This window comes from Brienomyrus brachyistius, chromosome 3, assembly GCF_023856365.1.
Source record: "Brienomyrus brachyistius isolate T26 chromosome 3, BBRACH_0.4, whole genome shotgun sequence".
Taxonomy (NCBI): Eukaryota; Metazoa; Chordata; class Actinopteri; order Osteoglossiformes; family Mormyridae; genus Brienomyrus; species Brienomyrus brachyistius.
This window is the reverse complement of record NC_064535.1, coordinates 20133255-20151441: the sequence shown is the minus strand read 5'-3', so window position 1 is coordinate 20151441 and position 18187 is coordinate 20133255. Positions and strand designations below refer to the sequence as shown.

General features: G+C 48.4%; 2 protein-coding genes across 4 annotated transcripts in view; both read right to left on the bottom strand.

The window, feature by feature from the left end:
- Positions 1-221: 221 nt before the first annotated feature.
- On the bottom strand, positions 222-3458 carry gpr75 (G protein-coupled receptor 75). Of its 2 annotated transcripts, XM_049008405.1 has the most exons (3): positions 3208-3458; positions 586-2398; positions 222-458 (listed from the first exon to the last, which is right to left on the bottom strand). In XM_049008405.1, the coding sequence occupies exon 2, from the start codon at positions 2256-2258 to the stop codon at positions 630-632; it is 1629 nt and encodes a 542-aa protein (XP_048864362.1). In that variant the 5' UTR covers positions 2259-2398; positions 3208-3458; the 3' UTR covers positions 222-458; positions 586-629. The 2 variants fall into 2 exon arrangements, with proteins under 2 accessions (XP_048864362.1, XP_048864363.1); XM_049008406.1 differs by lacking the exon at positions 222-458 and having other exon boundaries at positions 475-2398.
- Positions 3459-4431: 973 nt separating this feature from the next.
- psme4a (proteasome activator subunit 4a) overlaps positions 4432-18187 on the bottom strand; it is a 40898-nt gene continuing 27142 nt past the window's right edge. For both annotated transcript variants that reach the window (XM_049007888.1, XM_049007889.1), the window contains 23 exons: positions 18062-18124; positions 17081-17176; positions 16874-17005; positions 16172-16381; positions 15728-15864; positions 15076-15129; positions 14342-14471; positions 14165-14246; positions 13887-14040; positions 13718-13787; positions 13388-13513; positions 13122-13274; positions 12651-12755; positions 12407-12498; positions 12001-12132; positions 11166-11374; positions 11005-11090; positions 10747-10875; positions 9771-9926; positions 7787-7949; positions 6634-6767; positions 6264-6403; positions 4432-6176 (listed from right to left, as the gene is read on the bottom strand). In XM_049007888.1, coding sequence (XP_048863845.1) covers positions 6269-6403; positions 6634-6767; positions 7787-7949; positions 9771-9926; positions 10747-10875; positions 11005-11090; positions 11166-11374; positions 12001-12132; positions 12407-12498; positions 12651-12755; positions 13122-13274; positions 13388-13513; positions 13718-13787; positions 13887-14040; positions 14165-14246; positions 14342-14471; positions 15076-15129; positions 15728-15864; positions 16172-16381; positions 16874-17005; positions 17081-17176; positions 18062-18124 — 2748 coding nt within the window. In that variant the 3' untranslated portion in view covers positions 4432-6176; positions 6264-6268. The remainder of the gene's footprint in view (positions 6177-6263; positions 6404-6633; positions 6768-7786; positions 7950-9770; positions 9927-10746; positions 10876-11004; positions 11091-11165; positions 11375-12000; positions 12133-12406; positions 12499-12650; positions 12756-13121; positions 13275-13387; positions 13514-13717; positions 13788-13886; positions 14041-14164; positions 14247-14341; positions 14472-15075; positions 15130-15727; positions 15865-16171; positions 16382-16873; positions 17006-17080; positions 17177-18061; positions 18125-18187) is intronic.

Sequence of the window (18187 nt, the reverse complement as noted above, 5' to 3'; positions counted from 1 at the left end):
TGAATAACTTTCAAGTTCAGTTCATTTCCTTGCCCAGCATCCATCCATCCTAAATGGCCTTAATCTTAGTTTTTGGGTTATTGACCTTCAAAAATACAGATGTGTTGTGAACAACACATTCACCTTATTTGTAACATTCAATGCAATCTTTTCACAGAATTCTTTGACATTTAAAACAGTGTAAAAAGGGAGATTGAGAGCCAAAACGAATTGCACTTGAAATACATTTAATACCTTATAAAACGTATGAGACTCTCACAAATACAGTATCTTTCATGAGAAAAAAGACAATCTCAAAGTCACACTGAAAAATGTAAGATCAGTCTAAAAATAGAGTTCTGCCCTTCTGTGTAATGAAAAGGTGTTGCTTTGGGAATTTAATATCTGCCGGTTTCGTTGTCTTTTCTTTGAACAAGTTTGATGGCTTTCTGCACTTCCTCATCAAGGAGCCTGTGAAACTGAACAATGAATAGTTATTATTAGTTTTGTTAATAGTTACTTTCGTGTTAAAATCGTACAGAGCACCCAGCAAACGTGTCTCTTTTGAGGAATATGCCATTTGTAGTCTCTCATTCTTTTCCCCACCTTAATCCACTTCCCCTCCACATCAGAATGACCCCACAGATCAGTCAAACAGAGGGCATGGGGATCTGGCGGACAGAAGTGCTCTCGAAGTCCTGCAGCGCCTCCTGGTGGGTGTGGTAGTGCATGGCAACATAGGATTTGGCAAAACCAAAGGCAGAGTTGACAGGCAGCAGGCTGTTTGGCGAGCTCGGCCCCTCCGAAGGGCTGCTGTTGTAAATGCTGTAGTAGGGCTCGATCCGCGTGTTGATGGGCGTGGAGCTGCTTGGTGGTCGGGTCTGGCGCACTGTGGTGGCCCGGGGACTGGGCGCACTCTCACGAGCACAGCTGGGCCCGCAGGCCTGGTCCACCAGACGCCGCCGTGGCTTGGGCGAGAGCACATAGGCCGAGTTGGTCTCGTGGTGCGAGGACTTGTTGCGGTTTGCCTCCAGGCTGCCTTTGCCAACGGCGCGCAACCGGGTCTTACGGCCACAGCAGGGCACGCCCAGCGCCACGCACTGAAGGCACCAGAGCCCACGGCGGCGCAGCCCAGCGCTGTTGCGTGAGTACACAAAGGGGTTGATGCCTGACTTGAGGAAGACGAGGGTGAAGCCGCACAGCTGGAACTGGTAGAGTGCAAAACCACCTCCTGGTGCCAGTACGTCACGTGCCAGCGAGATGGCCATGGGGAGGCAGCAGAAGAGCAGGGAGAAGACGATCACCACGCAGGTGGCCACCGCCCGCGAGTCCTTAGCCGTGGCCAAGTTGACGGAGGAAGCCAACTGGCAGCAGGGGTTTCCGGGAGCCCCAGCCTGGGCCTGGGGGCCCCTCCGGGTGTAGGGGTGCGTCTGGATATGCTGCAGCTTGTTATAGGCCTGATTTCGGTACAGGGCGGGTACGGGAACGGCGCACTGCATGCCCTCAAAGCCCGTGGCAATGATGGGGGGAGGGCGGGTGGCATCCACAGTGATCACAGGGCACTTGCGGACCTGCGCATTCCTCCGCAGCGCCCGGGCAATCATCACGTAGGAGAGCGAGACGATGCCCACACAGAAGATGAAATCAGCCAGGTACAGGCAGAGCGTAGCTCGGCCCTCACCCCCAACCAGGCCGAGTCGGGGTAGGCAGGGTCTGGACATCCAGGGGTGGGCTCGCAGGGTGACAAGCGTGGCCAAAGCGAAGCTGGCTGCCCACAGCAGACCAGTTAGGGCCAGAGTGCAGGGCAGCGAGGCTGTGCGGTTGGGCTGCTGGCCCAGGACCATGCGGAGCCGGTGGAGGGCAATTACTGCCACGGTCTTCAGCGACATGATGATGAAGCCCGAGCTGGTCAGGTGGAAAGCAAAGCAGAACTCCTTGGAGACACCACTGGCCCCGCCCCCAGCGTCCAGGAAGAGCACCAGGGCAAACATGGGTGTCGTGACACAGCAGACAAACAGGTCACAAAAGGACAGGTTGAGGATCATGAAGTCGAAGTTGGTGCGAAACTTGCGGAAGGCAGGGTCGAAGAAGGAGAGAAACACCACGAGGTTCCCGTAGGAGCCCAGACAGAAGATGAGGATGAGGAGGAGGGAGCAGGACACTAGCGTGGCTGTGTGGATTAGGGCCCACTTAGGGGACGGCACAGGGCCAAAGCTGCTGTTGTGCACCTCCGGCTGCACGATGCTTGCCAGCTCAGAGGGTAGCTTGGTGGTGTTCATCGTACAGGGTGGCCTCTGTGTGTCAGAGTAACATTGAAATTCCCATGTATGCGCTGGATTGATACTTCCCAAGGTCACCAAGGTCTGCTCTGGCTTTTTCGAGTCCACAGCAAACACCAGTTTGATATGCGCAAGAAGGTCTGGAAGACAGCAGGAACACAAACACCATATCAGAGATTACAACCATCTCCTTAGAGCAGCCCGATGACTGCATCACCATACACAATTAGAAGCAATCACAAATGTATTAATTAGCACTAATTAGTTGTTCATGAGGGCAATGTATGTGTTTGGGTGTTCATGATGACACAAGTAAGATGGGGCACAAAATAACCCCCCCTCCCCCAGGCCAACGGATTCTTCAGGCAAGAGTCACAAATTCTACCTTTAAAGGTTGTTTGGACTGGATTCTGATCATTTCTGAGATCACAGTCACATAATTCAACTGTTTTACAAAATAAATAAATCCACTGGCCATACCATTTGGCGTTTACCAGACGTGCAATACCATAGAGAATTATAGGTATGGTGTTACGACGATACCGTGCACGCATGGGTGTCTACCTACCTATGGTTATGTAATCGGTCTTTATGAGTTCATGTTATGGTGGTGTGAAGGAAAGTGCAAAAGAAAAAAAATTCAAGCAAACAGATACCGGTACGCACTAATTTACTACTGTCCTGTTTGCATTACCAACTGATTAAATTAAACGCGAGTAGAAAGGAATATTACCGTAACACAATGTGGCAAATATTAATTCATTACCACGTGCGCTAAGAATTATTGCGGCACATAATTTGAACCATTTGTATTACTATGATTCTGATGCTTATTATTAGCAGTAGGCTAGTACGAAATAATAATAAAACGAGAACAATATTTAATCATAGTGAAAGATTTTATGTAACAGACTAAACTATAATATTCATTAGTAATAAATGTACTTACCATTAAGACCTCGAAATGAGCCATTTTACAGAACAGAGACGCATACAATGTGAAATGTTTCTTTTTTATCGTGCAGTGATGTAGCCTATTTCAATCGCCTGTCGTCCCCCCACCCTCATCTCTCATGCGGAGGACGGCAGCCGCTGTATCCGTTTGCTGTAACAGACTGAGCCCGGAGTCAGCCTCCGCCTCATCCGTACACCCCGAAAAGCCGAGCGAGGAGGACGAAGCGTGTGCGGATGCCTGAGAAAAGATGTAGAAATCAGAAATGGGTGAGGGTGGGGGGTACAGGAGATGGAGGCAGAGAGGAGGGGGTGGGGGTTGTCTCTCGGGTCAATACACAAGCAAACAAGCTCATATTTGGGGAGTTTAACGCTGCAGCGATGGTTGCTTTCTGCTGTTTTCTAATAGCCTGCGCATGTATGAAAACAATACCATGACTATATTATTGCGGGTTTATCTAATATAGTATGCTAGGTGGAAAAGTAAGGATGAAACAAAGAGTAAATACAATTCGATCAGATAAAAACTGATGGACAGACTAAGGTAACCCCGCCCCCTCATCCTCTCTCTCCTTCCCGGTGTCTTTCTATACCTCCACCTGACAGGAATAACACAAGTTATGTACACTCTCTTGTCTATTCCGGTCCTTGCTTGGTCAGACTAGCTCTCAGAATGAAAAGTGCAGCAATGAGAAGGGGGAAAGCAGGTTACCCTGGAAACAGGGAAAAAAATGACAGCTGGAGGGGGCCTGGGGCTTGGCTTGCTATATGTGTATCTACTGTATGTTCCAATTCACTCATTTCCTATTCATATTCTCAAGCAACAAGTGTAGGAAAGACAATTGTTCTCCTTTTAAGATTTTAAACCTCTTGTCTTCAGACTTGAAGGGTATATAGATATTAACCATGCTTGAAAGATCTATAAGGAAAATGTGACTTAGGCTCCAGGACCCCAGTGAACCTGACCAAAGTAATTCACTCTGATGGACAGATGTCCCAGTTCTTATTTGCCAAGGGCGCATGAGCTCTGCTGCCCCCTTCCTCTTCTCTCCAATTTGATCTTCAACAAAGCCGGCAAGATTTGACTGTATAGGCGATGCACTTCATCAGTCTTTGGCAGGGAGAATGTAATCACAGATCACGGAGTAGAGGATACGTCTTGTGGAAAAAATGACAATGTCATAACTATGATACTTATGAATAAACAAACTACACGTAAAAGTGCAGAAATAAAAGCTTTAATTTTGTCTGGAAGTCATTAAAAGATGAACATTCCACAGGGACTTTGATTCCAGGAAACAGCTTAGAGATTGGGATTCAGGTCATGAATTTCGGACTGAACCAAGAGGCTGAAGAGCAGCAGATCACCATGGGAACAGGAGAGGAGAGCGTTTTTGCAGTGCTCTCTCTCCCTCTCTCTCTCTGTCCCCGGCTCAATGCATACCCCAGTCAGCACCTGGGGGGGGGAGGCCTAATACCTCAGGTTTGGATAGTTCTGAAATTACCAATATTAGGTGCTTTCTTGACGTACTTTTGTTGGCTAAATCTGTAAACCATTTGATTATATCAGCACTTAACAGATAGAGGAAGCCTCAACATTCAAAGTATTACACTGCCGAACTGAGTTACCTGTAAAATTTGCATTTACCTAACGTTTAAAAGAAAGAATATGAACGCTAACTCTGAGGTTACACATTACAATAAGAAAGAAGAGACGAGACGCTTCCCTGAGTTTCCTGATCCCAGAGAGAAACCCAACCTCAGTACACCGACAGATGCTACAGGAGGCCTCAGACTTTGTTACAAACAACCCTTTTATTGGCGCATTAAATATAAGTAAACATAACATCTAAAAACCATCCCAGCTTTGGCACTACACTATAGTGGCTCTGTTACCTCTGTAAGGTATCACACTTCGTGAGGTACTAAACTGAACTGGATTCAAAACTGCAGTGAAGATTACCCACCCCTCCTCCCCACCTAACTCCCACCCCCCAAAATAAAGAATCTGATAAGGATTCCCCTCCTCTCTCAGTGAAGTGACAACGATGACGACGGGACAGGTGAGAAGAGGAGTGGGAGTCTACGTGAAGGCCGTGCTTTCAGTCACGTGCTGCAGGAAGCACAACACTGTGGCCAGAGCAGAGAGGCAGGCACACGCACACAAGCTCACACACACACACACACTCTGTCAGGCTTGCCACGTGCACGCCCACGACAACCAAATTTAAATCATTAATATCATTGTGTAATAAAAAGCACTTCAAAAAATAAATATGCATCTGTGTCTTTATGCCATATACATGTAATATACACACATTACTACATATGTACATATTATATATATAAAATAAACACACAAATGTGTCTGTGCACGTTTGAAGTAATAAATGAGAGTGCATGTGTATGTGTGTGTGCGTGAAAATAAAAAAAAAATTAAAATTGCTACGATGGCATCTGCGGCCAGTAAATGGCTCCAGCTGGCTGACTAAAGGTGATGTTCACTCGGACGGAGCGATGAGGGTGAACGGGCCATGTGATGGAGCTGGGGGGTCTTTGAGGTCTTTGAAAGGGGGTATGTGGGAAATCCACAGGTGAGGTTTCCAATCACTCTGCACCCATGCAAAAAAAAAAAAAAAAAAAAAAAAAAAAAACTGTACAATAATATTACAAATTGCAGGCAAATCCATCCTGCTTCGGTTTACCTTAAATATTAAGTATATTAGAAATGTATACACGTGCTAAATAGTTAAACAAAAAAAAAACCCCGCCCCCACCCCCCCTCCCTTTTGGCTGGGTGCTATTAAGCTTCTCTCGTTCACACAGCGGGGTCAAATGTGACCCCAGTCAGTCATAGAACAGCCCGAAACCCTTAAGTACTGAAGAAATCTTCTGACTTCATTGGTTCCACCATCTTCCATTAAAAAAAAAAAAAAATCTGGATGGGTGAGAGACTGTCTCCATGCTCTAAGATCAGAAAGAAACAGGAAGTCAGCAGCAACTCCTGAGATTCCACACCTCTGGACATCTGACTATCAGCTGCTCGGAGGAAACCTGGGCTAGGCGTAGTAGCAGGGGGAGACCAGCAGGTCCGTCAGCACCAGGAGCTGGTCATCGGTGAACTGCTGCTTGTGCTCCTGCCAATTGTCATGGTGAGTGCGCCGGAAGTTTGAAAGGGTTTTCTTCACCGTCATCTATGTTTGGAGGAGGAAGAGAATGAAGGTGAAGAGGAGGAAGAAAGAAAGAAAAGAAAAAGGAAGCAGCAAGAGGTAAAACGAAAAATAAAAATGCTCACTGGACTCTCCCACTGTTACACTTCTGTACACCCCGAAAACACCAAACCACTAAGACCTCAGGCAGCTATGAGTCTCCTCACTAGCCCCGCCCTTGTGATGTGTCGTGGTATTGCTTCGTCCTCCTGTACCTCTATGGGCTGGGTGTCGTTGAGGTGGGCGCTCATGTCCATGAGCAGCTGGGGCATCCAGGTGGGAACGTCATACGGACTGGAGAGGATGCAGGCGCTGAGGCCGAGGACCCCAGCATGTCGACGGACCAGGTCTAGGAAAGTAGATGGGAAAGAAGTACATAAAGTTCCAAGTAAATCTATGCACCTCAATCCTGAGGAATATGCTGCGATAGGGTGTGTTGGGATACGTGAACAGAGAAATGTTTAAAGTGTGTAAACTGCACTGTGTGTGTTAACCCTCTGGGGTCTAGGGGTAGGAAACACACATTCACTGACTGGGGCATGATCACACATTTCATTCACTATCATAAACTTAATTCATGACAAATAAATTATTTCTTATATATTTGTTTTGGCATTAAACTCATCGTAATCTTAGTGTACTTTGTAAATATGTCAGATTTATGTGAAGTTTGTAATTTGACATCAAAGTACAGACATTGCAAAATGTAGTTTGTAACACTTGCAGAAACATTATAAAAGTACATAGTAAGCAATGGTGGCAGTTTGATTTGATCCCAGATATCTGATCACTAAAGTCTTGGCTACATGAAGATGACTAAATGGTGTAGTTGCAACACTCAGTTGGATAAATAAGTAAGAAAAACCGAACTCATGTCACTATTTCTGGGCTCCTTTCACTGAATATGTAGCAGCTTTCATGTGTATGCATGAGCCATTCACACCTGGCCACCCCCACCCCCCCTTTTATGGTGCTGGTGGGGATGTATCTAGATCACGTTTCACTGCTGCGCTGTTCATCAAATTAACATGCGAATGCGATTTCAATACGTGGAAATAACGATCTTCAGGTGAGGGCAGCACTACATGCCCCCGATGCAGGTAAAATAAAGAAAGGTGACGTGGTTTTTGCCGATTTAACCTAATTTTAAAAACTTCCAACAATGGATTTTGAAAAGATGACAGATTACGGATTTAGTCGGTGGTTTTTTTCCATGTGTCTACAATAAGATTTCAGCGAGTTACGAACTGAAATACATGAGAAGATACGCGGCATCGCCGACGATGCCGTTGACCCCAGAGGGTTAAAAATAGTGTGTGCTTTATTGGGAAAGAGTGCACAGAAGATGACATCGCTAGCATCCCCTACCAGCCGAGGGGATGGTGTCCATCGCAGAGCCTGGCTCCCGCCGCCTCCTCTTGGGTAGCCGCGTCTTACACAAGGCCTCGAAGTGTGCCTGCATGGGGCCATCCATGGACAGGAAGTTGCACTGCAGGAAGCCACTGAGGGTGGTGGCTGCCATCTCTCTCACCTGAGTGGGCAGGTCACACAGCAGCAGCTCAGTGAAACGCTGCTCACCGCCTGGACCTTAAACTCGCAGCATCTCAAAATCAGAACCCAGTTTGGAAAGCATGACCAAACCATGAATATCGCGAAAATCATGTGTCAAGCAGATTCATCAACCTATAATATTTCCTATTTTTTAATTTCTAAAACCACAGAGCTCTTTTCATCTCAGCCTCCTTGTTTTAGCGAATATTCCCTGCCTGTTATGCAGTGAAACCTTTTTTTGCAAGCTTTTTATTTGTCTTGCAAATCATGCAACATTAACTAAGCTATATTAGAGACATAAGGGAAGAGAACCATCAGGCTACTGCCCGCATTTCCCACCTCTCGTTATCCCATCCATTACGGGACGCGGCCCTTTCATCCACACACCCCCGGAAAAGGACACCTGCCAGCATGGTTGACCCCCAGTGACCAATGTGGCCACCTGCAGGGCTTCAAGTCGGTACTGGTGAATCTCAGTTTTTGTACAAATCATAAAGCCAGGGAACCAGCGTTAGCATCACACCCATCAATCTGACTGGTACCAACAGAATCTAAAACTGTCCTGTGAGTCTGTGGAAAACCCAACACTGGGGTAAATCAGTATTTTTCTTGGCCCTGACTTCCCTTTGCTTCATAACCACAGCTGTCTTCTAATTGCATCCAGCTCTCCTTTGCATGCTTCTGGGACATGCCTATTCCAAAACATACCAAGGAAAAAGGCCATTATTTGACTGACATTTGCACCTGGGAGTCATGCGGCGTCAGCCCAGGAAATTAGCAGCATTCTGGCTTCAGCTAAATAATGAAATAAGTGCGAGACCATCAGAATCATCCGACTATCCTATTCTCTGATGCCCCCGCCCCCTCAACCCCAACTTCTGCATCCATCCCTGCATCACTAAGGCAACGGAACAGTACTGCATCCCATGGTTGCCTTAGCAACAGCCAGATCAGCAGAGGGAGAGAAAGCATGATGTGGTGGTGGGGGGGGCTGCTGAATCACTTAATAAAGGAGGCCATCGGACGATGTGTGAGTGTGCACGTGTGTAGACACACACACACACACACACACCAGCTTGACTACCCCATTCTGCTATACCTCACAGAAATTTCACTACACCCAGAGCTACAGGTCCACACACCTTCTACCACACATGCATCTCATCTCCTCATACGCAACCAAAGACAACTTCATCCTCTCCACACTATTTCCATGCAAAATCAGGCCTGTTCTCTCTCTCTCTCTCACACACACACACACACACACACACACACACACACACACACACACACACACCAGCTCCTGCTCCTCCTCTTCCCCCACCCCACCTCCCCACCCCATGGCAGGCAGACTCGCTGAGGTCGCTGCCCACTGTAACCACTAGGGATGGGTCTATTTTTGGGAATTTCTGCCCCCAGGGTCTTGTTTTAAGCAGCTGAAAATTTCATGCGTGTGCTTGGGAACCCAGGTATCCAGCCGAGCCCTTTCAAGCCCACAGTGTGCCCCCCCTCACATGGGGCAGCGGGGAGGCCAGTAGTTAAGGAATGGATTCAGCCAAAAAGGCCACTGGGTCACGCCCACTGCAGTGCTGCAGGGTACCTCCAAGCACTGCATTTAAATCCCAACTGGATAACATAAATACACTTTTAACAGCTCAAGACAAATGGATGTTATGTATGTCGCTTTGGAAAAATGCACATTTTATAATTAATATTATTAATTAATATTAGTGGCCCATCAACCTGATCATGATAAGCAGCTGGCAGATGGACGGACGGAGGGAAAGGACAGATTTAATACCTCCAGCTGTTCATCCTCGAGCAGTCTGATGACCAGCCCCCGGGCATCACACACAGCCTGCTCGTCATCCAGGAAGGTGAAGAGGTTGTAGAAGACCATGATCTGCAGGTAGGTGAGCACCGTGTAACGTGCGTGCCAGGAGCTGCTCTCCGCGATCTGCACACAAGGGCGACACCTGTACTCAGACTCAAGACAGAAGCCAGGACAGGGAGCGATGTGGAGGCTGCGGACCCCAGCCACAGCCCCAAGTCACACTGCACATGCTGGCTGAGCACATAACCCCACTGGGAGATTTTTCTTTGGGCTTTTCCCTGCCCGCATTTTCTGGACTCATTACACCAGATAGCATGGAGTTTAATATTACTATGTTTATGAAAGGGTGACCACACAAATTCCTGCTGCTACAGCTTCTATGCAATCTATGTATATACACACATACACACACACACACACACACACACACACACACACACACACACACACACACACACACACACACACACACACACACACACACACACACACAGTCGGGTAACCATATCTTTTTGGGGACCGCTCATTCATTTAGAAGGGAAAAATGCTAATGCTATGACAACCTTAACCCCTACCCAGCTCTAACTATAACCATAAGTAACCAAACAAAATACAAGTTTTGCATTTTAATTTTTTTTCAGTGCAGTCATGGATTTTTATAAAATTGAGTCAAAATAAGGTAAAAAAAAAAAACTGGTATTCATCAAGTTGTGAGGACATTTGGTCCTCACAAGGTAATGTATACCTGGACACACACACACAAAACACAGTTCAGTAAAAAAACAAGCTATTTCATTTAGATCTAATCCCCTCTTTTTTTTCTTCAAACCACATTAGCAGCTATAAGAGGGCACTGGCCTGCCCATTAAATCTTTTCCCTTTTCCCATTGTAAGTGGAACAGACAGGACACAACAGCGCCACCTGCTGGGCGAGAGGGCTCACCTCCTGCAGCACCTGGAGGACCTGGGGGATCTGCGCAGGATACAGCAGACCCTGTGACATCAGCGAGAGGCAGGTCTTGGCGTCACGTTTCATCTCGTCATAGCTGTCGTCGTTCTCTACCGGTGCGATCTGTCATCCAACAAGACGGCAGGCAGGCAGAGAGGCTCAAACAAATGACTTAAATTTACCTGCAGACCTTGATAAATTCCAGTGGCTCAAAACTGGCCATGTGACTCAAACACACACAAGGGGGCTCACCTTGAAGAGCAGAGGTAAAAACTGTAGTTGCTCAGGGACGGCGATGGAGAATGAGCGCCCCGTGCTGGCCATCAGCCACTTTAGCACTGCGGCACACAACAACAGTTAGAGACCGTCACGGGCCGGCCGGTACCCTCGCCTTCCCATCCCCCATCCCTCACCGGTCTTCAGCAGCTTGATGGCCTGCGTCCGCTCGTCCTGCTCCATCAGTCCATTCTCCTCCACCACGTGATTCTGGATCTCTTCCTCACCCTCCATGAGCGGCTTCAGGCGCACCAGCATGCGCTCTGTGAACTCGGCGATGCGGGGCGACGCCGTGGGCCGTGTGTAAGGCAGGCTGACGTCAATCATGAAGATGTAGGTCAGCACACTGGCGGGAGGAAGGGGGCCGAAGGAAGAGGGGACAGGGGGCGGAGAGGATGGGGGGGGTGGCAGAGGGGCAGGGAATGGAAGGGACGGAGGAGGACAGAGAACGTGAGAGAATGTGGGAGAAGCAAATGAAGGGCCGACGACATTGGTAACTCTGAGATCTGTACTTAAAGTAACATCAGTTCTCCTGTACTAATGAGTGCATAGCCTGAAGTAATATTCTTAACCCTTTATAGAGTTGCATATTCTTCTGGTGCAGAACTTGCCTACGGAACAACTGCAGACCACTTTCTAGGAATTTACTGCATGATATGAGATATCTCAAAACATAATTTCCGCGAGTAACACAGATATTTTATGAAACAAAAGAAGGAAATGAAATTACCTTAAATGAATTATAGCTAAATAGAATTTTTATCTACCAGTGATCTATTATCTACCAACAGTATGTGTTGGCTGCGTTGCTGTGACACAGAGAAGTGCCGATAAATGCGATGTGATTATTGCGCATGTGCACAGTATATTGTGCAGCCCTACTGAAAACCTCCAGAGGGCTTTAATGACAACAGACGTTTATAGCATAAGGATTATGGGCAGAGCACTCAGTAAGGAACGCCACTGTCATACCTGCCGATGCGCTCGCGGACGTTCTTGTACACCTGTGTGAGTTTGGGTTCCAGGTACTGCAGCAGGCGGTGGAGAAGCTCTGGAACTCTCCACTCTTGCTGGGCTAGACCACCCTGGAGTACGTACAGACGACTGCAGGAGGGTGGAGAGCAAAGGACAGTCAGCAGGCAGACAGAACCGCATCATAGATGTCCCTCTGTGCAAAGTTAAACATCTACACAGAGCGTACTCTGATATTACATGGCACTACTGAGAATATGTCTTCTCCATTGTCTCCTGGTGCTCTTCTTGCTCTTTAATACCATGCAAAATTAGTAATTTAACAGTAATTGCCAGGCTCCAATATTAATTACAAAGGAATATGTAATTTTGGTTTTCATTCTGTGCTGAGTTTCCGGAATCTCACCAGGCATCGACGAAGGAGCCGCCCTCCCCATTGACTGGTGATTCCATGAGCATCTCGAAGAGCCAGTGCAGCTTCCGGGGGTCTCTGCTCTCCTACAGGAGCAGAACAAACACGGCAACAATCAACAGGCAGCAGATATGGCTGGTGCAAAGGAGCGATACGGCAACAGAGGCAAAAAGCTTAAAATAACAAGCCAAAGGCCTACAGTCCAATGATGGTGACAGTGAGGTCGCTCTTTACGTACACAGGCCGTGGCGATGCAGGTGCCCCAGTCCGTGTAGGTTTCCACGGTGATGTTGGACAGTGCTGTGCGGAGCAGGGGACACAGCAGCATCCAGAGAGACTCAACCTACCCCAGAATTCAATACCAGAAGTGAAGGGTCAGTGTACATATTTACATTGTAGAGTATGATGCAACACAGAATGAGGTATGACGGGTGTTCAGGTGCGTGTCTGTATGAAGACACTAGCTGCTCAACTTCTGAAATTATCACTTTTGATTTAAAAAAGGCTTAAAAATTAACAAAAAATAACATAGCAGTTAAGAGTCGTCTAGGGTGAAATATTCACAATACTTCACATTTTCTCAAAAACGTATCATCCACAAAGACTGCATTACTGGTCTATTTCTATGTGTTTGTCTGTGAGTAAGTAAACAAGTGATCCCGGCCACATCAGTGAAATGCTGCCCAACTCAAGTCAGGAAGGCGAGAACCTTCTGGAAGCTCCAATGTTTGCAGCCACGGATGAGCCCGGCGATGACCTCGGCCACGCAGCGCTGCTTGCTCTCGTGGGTGTCGGCCACCAGGCGCTCCATGTGCGGCTTCAGCAGGAGCAGGAAGGTGTCATCGAAGTTCCGGAACAGACCCTGGGGTGCAGGAAGAGTCAGGAAAAACAGCACAGAAAACAAGCTTTGCAGTGAAGTACCCACCCTCTTTGTCATGAGCCCACCCCCTGATCTGCCACGCCCCCATTGCTGACCTTAAAGAGGCAGAACCGGCGTGGGCTAAACTTGTCCTTGCCCTTACGATCTTCTAGTGACAAGAATTCAATAAGCTGGTCGATAAATGCCGGGTCAGAGAAATGGTCGTAGATGATCTGCTCCCTCTAGGGAGCCACAAAACAAACACCTCAGTATCAAGAGATCACACGCTTTCCATCTGCTAGCACCAAAAACACCTTAATAGGGCAATGCCACACAAAAATGTAATCAATATGCATCTTTCTTTACACAGAGATGTTGATTTTGCTTATTGTCAGTAGCATGTTAGTTCTGCACATTAGAGGTGCGTGTCTGTATATTTTTCTCACCTCGGTCATCTCCTCCCTCCTCAAACCCTGCTTGGGCTGCTCTTCCAAGGGGGCATAGACCATCAGCTTCCTGCAGACACAGAGTTGGACAGCCAGTGAGATCAGAGGGCCAGCTAGGCAGAGGGGGCTGAGAGCTCCCTCTGCTGGACAGCGGTGAGGCGGCCAGTACCGTGGCCAGCTGTAGTAGCCCCAGTGAGTCTTCTCCACAAAGTGGCAGCACTCCCAGGCCTGCTGAGTACGTGGCAGACAGCTGCTGTCATACTGCAGCCACTGGTTATTGGGTCTGTCCCCAGCGACCACCTCCCCAGAGTCCATAAATCCACCTGCCACAGCAAAGGAAGAGGAAAGGGGTAGATTAAGCATTACTATAATTACAACCACCATGGTTATATTGCTCGACATTACTCTGCCAAAGATAAATATCCTGTCTTCATAATGTGTACTCACTGAGCTCATACGGGTTGACAGGCACTTTCTTGTGGGGCTTCTTCAGCTGTTTTAAGATCCCGGCCACGGAGGAGATTGCCATCTGGTGGGGTACAGAGGAAGTGCATTTAAGGAAGCTGCGCTTTTGTGCATTTGTCGGCGTACATGTGGGTGCTCTTGCGGTTGGGCAGCACTCACCTTACGCACGATGAGCGCGTCGTGGTTAAGGCTCTTGACGAAGAAAAGGACAGCCTTGGGTGGCAGGGGGTGGTCGTCCCGGAGGAGAAGTGACAGGAATCCGATGGCAATGTGCTCGAACTTCCAGGGCCTGGAGGCAGATGGGAATCATAGTTTGACAGTGTGTGGGCAGATGCATGGGCAGGCAGATGCAGGGGGAGACGCAGAGGTGGGCAGACGCAGGGGCAGGCAGATGCAGGGGGGGACGCAGAGGTGGGCAGACGCAGGGGGAGACGCAGAGGTGGGCAGACGCAGGGGGAGACGCAGAGGTGGGCAGACGCAGGGGCAGGCAGACGCAGGGGGAGACGCAGAGGTGGGCAGACGCAGGGGGAGACGCAGAGGTGGGCAGACGCAGGGGCGGGCAGACGCAGGGGGAGACGCAGAGGCGGGCAGACGCAGGGGGAGACGCAGAGGCGGGCAGACGCAGGGGGAGACGCAGAGGTGGGCAGACGCAGGGGCAGGCAGAGGCAGGGGGAGACGCAGAGGTGGGCAGACGCAGGGGCAGGCAGACGCAGGGGGAGACGCAGAGGTGGGCAGACGCAGGGGCAGGCAGACGCAGGGGGAGACGCAGAGGTGGGCAGACGCAGGGGCAGGCATATGCATGGATGTGCAACCGCAGACGGACACTTGGACAAACAGACACAGAGGCAGATGCAGACTCACACAAAAAGTGTGCAAATAAAACATGTACGTACAAGTTCCGGTTGCCGAGGCAATCCAGCAGGTCACCAACAAGCTTCTCATATTTCCTGGAGGGAGAAGCAAAGATTATAGCTAGAGCAGCAGGAAGGGTGCGGGAAAGTGGTAGCAACATAGTATTGCAGTAAAACACTGTCTACTGCCTATTTTGGAGATTAACAGCAAAGTTGTGCAGAGTACCACAGTACATCACAGGTACGCCGAGTATACTACAGCAAATCATAGCTGTGCAGAATATACCACAGTACATTACAGATATATACCACAGTACATTACAGTAGTGTCATATGAGCTGAGAACATCAAAGCTGTGCAGCGTACACCACAATACATCACAGAAAAGTGTCATATAGGCAGATAATGTCACAGGTGTGCATGTCGGTGTCGCCGCCATTAAATCTGAGGGGGACGTGTCCCCCTCACATTTCATAATTATTCATTTGGACCCCTCCACATTTAACATAAAATATTCGTTTTATGCCAGTGTATCCCCCCACATTCAAAATGCTTCTGGTGCCCCTGGGTGTGCAGCATACACCACAGTACTGTCATATAAGCTGAGAACATCATAGCTGTGCAGTATGTACCACAATGCATCACAGGTCAGCAGGGTACACTTCAGTACGTGTCATATAAGCTGTGCACTCACTGGACGGCATCAAGGTTCTTTGCTTGCTGCTTCTGCATTCCCTCTTCCATCTCCTCGGGTGTGGGGACTGGCATACTGGGAGTGGGGCTCCCAGACTTCAACATCGACAGCCCCAAAGCTGAACAGCTCTCTGGAATCTACAAGTGAAAAATGCACATCAAACCTAATGGAACGTGAGAATTTTGATGAATCTCTATGCCTGGAATATTTTTTCTTACATAGTGATATGGCAAAAAACTATGTTTAAGACATATTATTACTATTATTTTTTCCACTCAATTTCTCATTCATATAAAGATGCATCATTATACTGGTCCATCTCTGGTAATTTGATTGGTATATGCTGTCAGGTATATGTACTGTAAGAATTGGGATCAGGCACTTTTCACGTGTTGGTCTCCTGATCTACCACAACAAAGCCCCTCAGAGCTCCCGGCTCCTTACGTCGAAGTTGAGGCCGATGGTCTCATACTGCCGGTGGACCTTGTCGGCGAGGTCATCAAACAGGCGCACGATGGACGGCTTCTCCAGTGACATGACGTGGCTGAGGCCTGACCTCACTATGGTTGGCCAGGTCCGTGCGATGCAGTCCCAGTCGTGCAGGTTGGCCAGACAGACACCGCTGTGGTTGCCCAAGAGACAGTACAAGGCACCCTAAAATAGGGGAGTCGGGGAAAATGTAGAAAAGTTTAAGAAAGGTTAGGACATGGGTGGCCAAGCTTATCCACAAAGGGCCAGTGTGTATGCAGGTTTTTGGGATAACCTTTAGGTCAGCTGTTGAAATCCAGATGTGAGGACTCGTCAGCCAATCAGTCCTCTAATTAGTGACCTAATAAGGGAGTTGCAGTGAAAACCTGCATACACACCGGCCTCACCCCTGGGTTAGGACAAATGAAGAAGAAAAAAAAATAAAAGTCTGAGCTTGTACTTAATGGTACCTGCAAACTTTTTCATAGCAAGAAGTATCTAGTGGATAACAGCTAAAACTGGGTGAGAACTCTATGATACCCAGTGTCAAAATGATTGAAGTCTAGACTTAAGAGCGCAATGAGCTTCCAACGCACAGACTCATGGATCTGCGATAAGCCCGATGCACTGCGATAAGCCCGCAGGAAAATGGGCGGTGGGGGAGGAGGCAGACCGTACTTTAAACTGCTGCTGTGTGACGTCACTGCGGCCAGGCTCCAGGAACTCCAGTACGTGGGGGATCAGGTCCCGGCAGCAGAAGTTGTAGGTCCCCAGTGCGGTGAAGAGCACACTCTGGGCTTTGCTCCGCACCTGTGAGACACCGGCGGTAAGTGATGGGCAAGTGTGGTGAGGGTTCAGGCAGGAGCAGGTGGGACAGTGGCTCACCTGGCTGTAGGTGCTGGTGGACAAACGGAGGAGGTCTCTCAGCAGGTCCCGGTGGACGCTCCTGAACAAACAACCTTCCACCGTCAGCTTGCGAAGCTGCATTGACAAACGCACACGCCGTCAAAATGATTCCTTGTGGTTATAGCTGCATTGTCACATTAATGTAAGGTAAGGTGCTCTTCTAGGGACCTGACACATAATTCATGTGACCAGCACTTTCTCACTATTAATCCATCCATCCATCCATTTTCCAAACCGCTTATCCTATTGGGTCGCGGGGGGTCCGGAGCCTATCCCGGAAGCAATGGGCACGAGGCTGGGAACAACCCAGGATGGGGGGCCAGCCCATCGCAGGGCACACTCACACACCATTCACTCACACATACACACCTATGGGCAATTTTGCAACTCCAATCAGCCTCAGCATGTTTTTGGACTGTGGGGGGAAACCGGAGTACCCGGAGGAAACCCCACGACGACATGGGGAGAACATGCAAACTCCACACACATGTGACCCAGGCGGAGATTCGAACCCAGGTACCAGAGGTGTGAGGCAACAGTGCTAACCACTGTGCCACCATGCCGCCCCCCTCACTATTAATATCGGTTCTTAAACATTTTATGTTCTTTTAATTATAATTTTCATATTTATTCCTTTGCTTTTACCCATGTCTTCTTTCACTATATCCACTTGATCTCATTTTCTGTAAAGTACTCTTAACTTTCGTGTATGAAAATGCACTATACAAATAATTTTGACTATAAGTACTTCCGAAGAATCTAACAATAACATATTTATTTGTGTATACAATTAATCATTTGCCTTGACTGTTTTGCAAGACGACCCATGGTAAATTCATTGTATGTAACAGCACTTTGCTGGTGTTGGATGGAGATGCGCGCGCGACGCACGCACGCACGCACGCACACACACAAACACACAAACACACACACACTGCAGGGACGATGAGTGGTGCCCACCTCATGGTGCAGCATCACCCTATCTATCAGCAGGGCCCGGATGTGCTGCTTCCTGCCATGGAGCTGAGGGGACACCAGGTGGCGGCGAATTAAGCACGATCGGAGCATTTTTATGCAGACTACCGC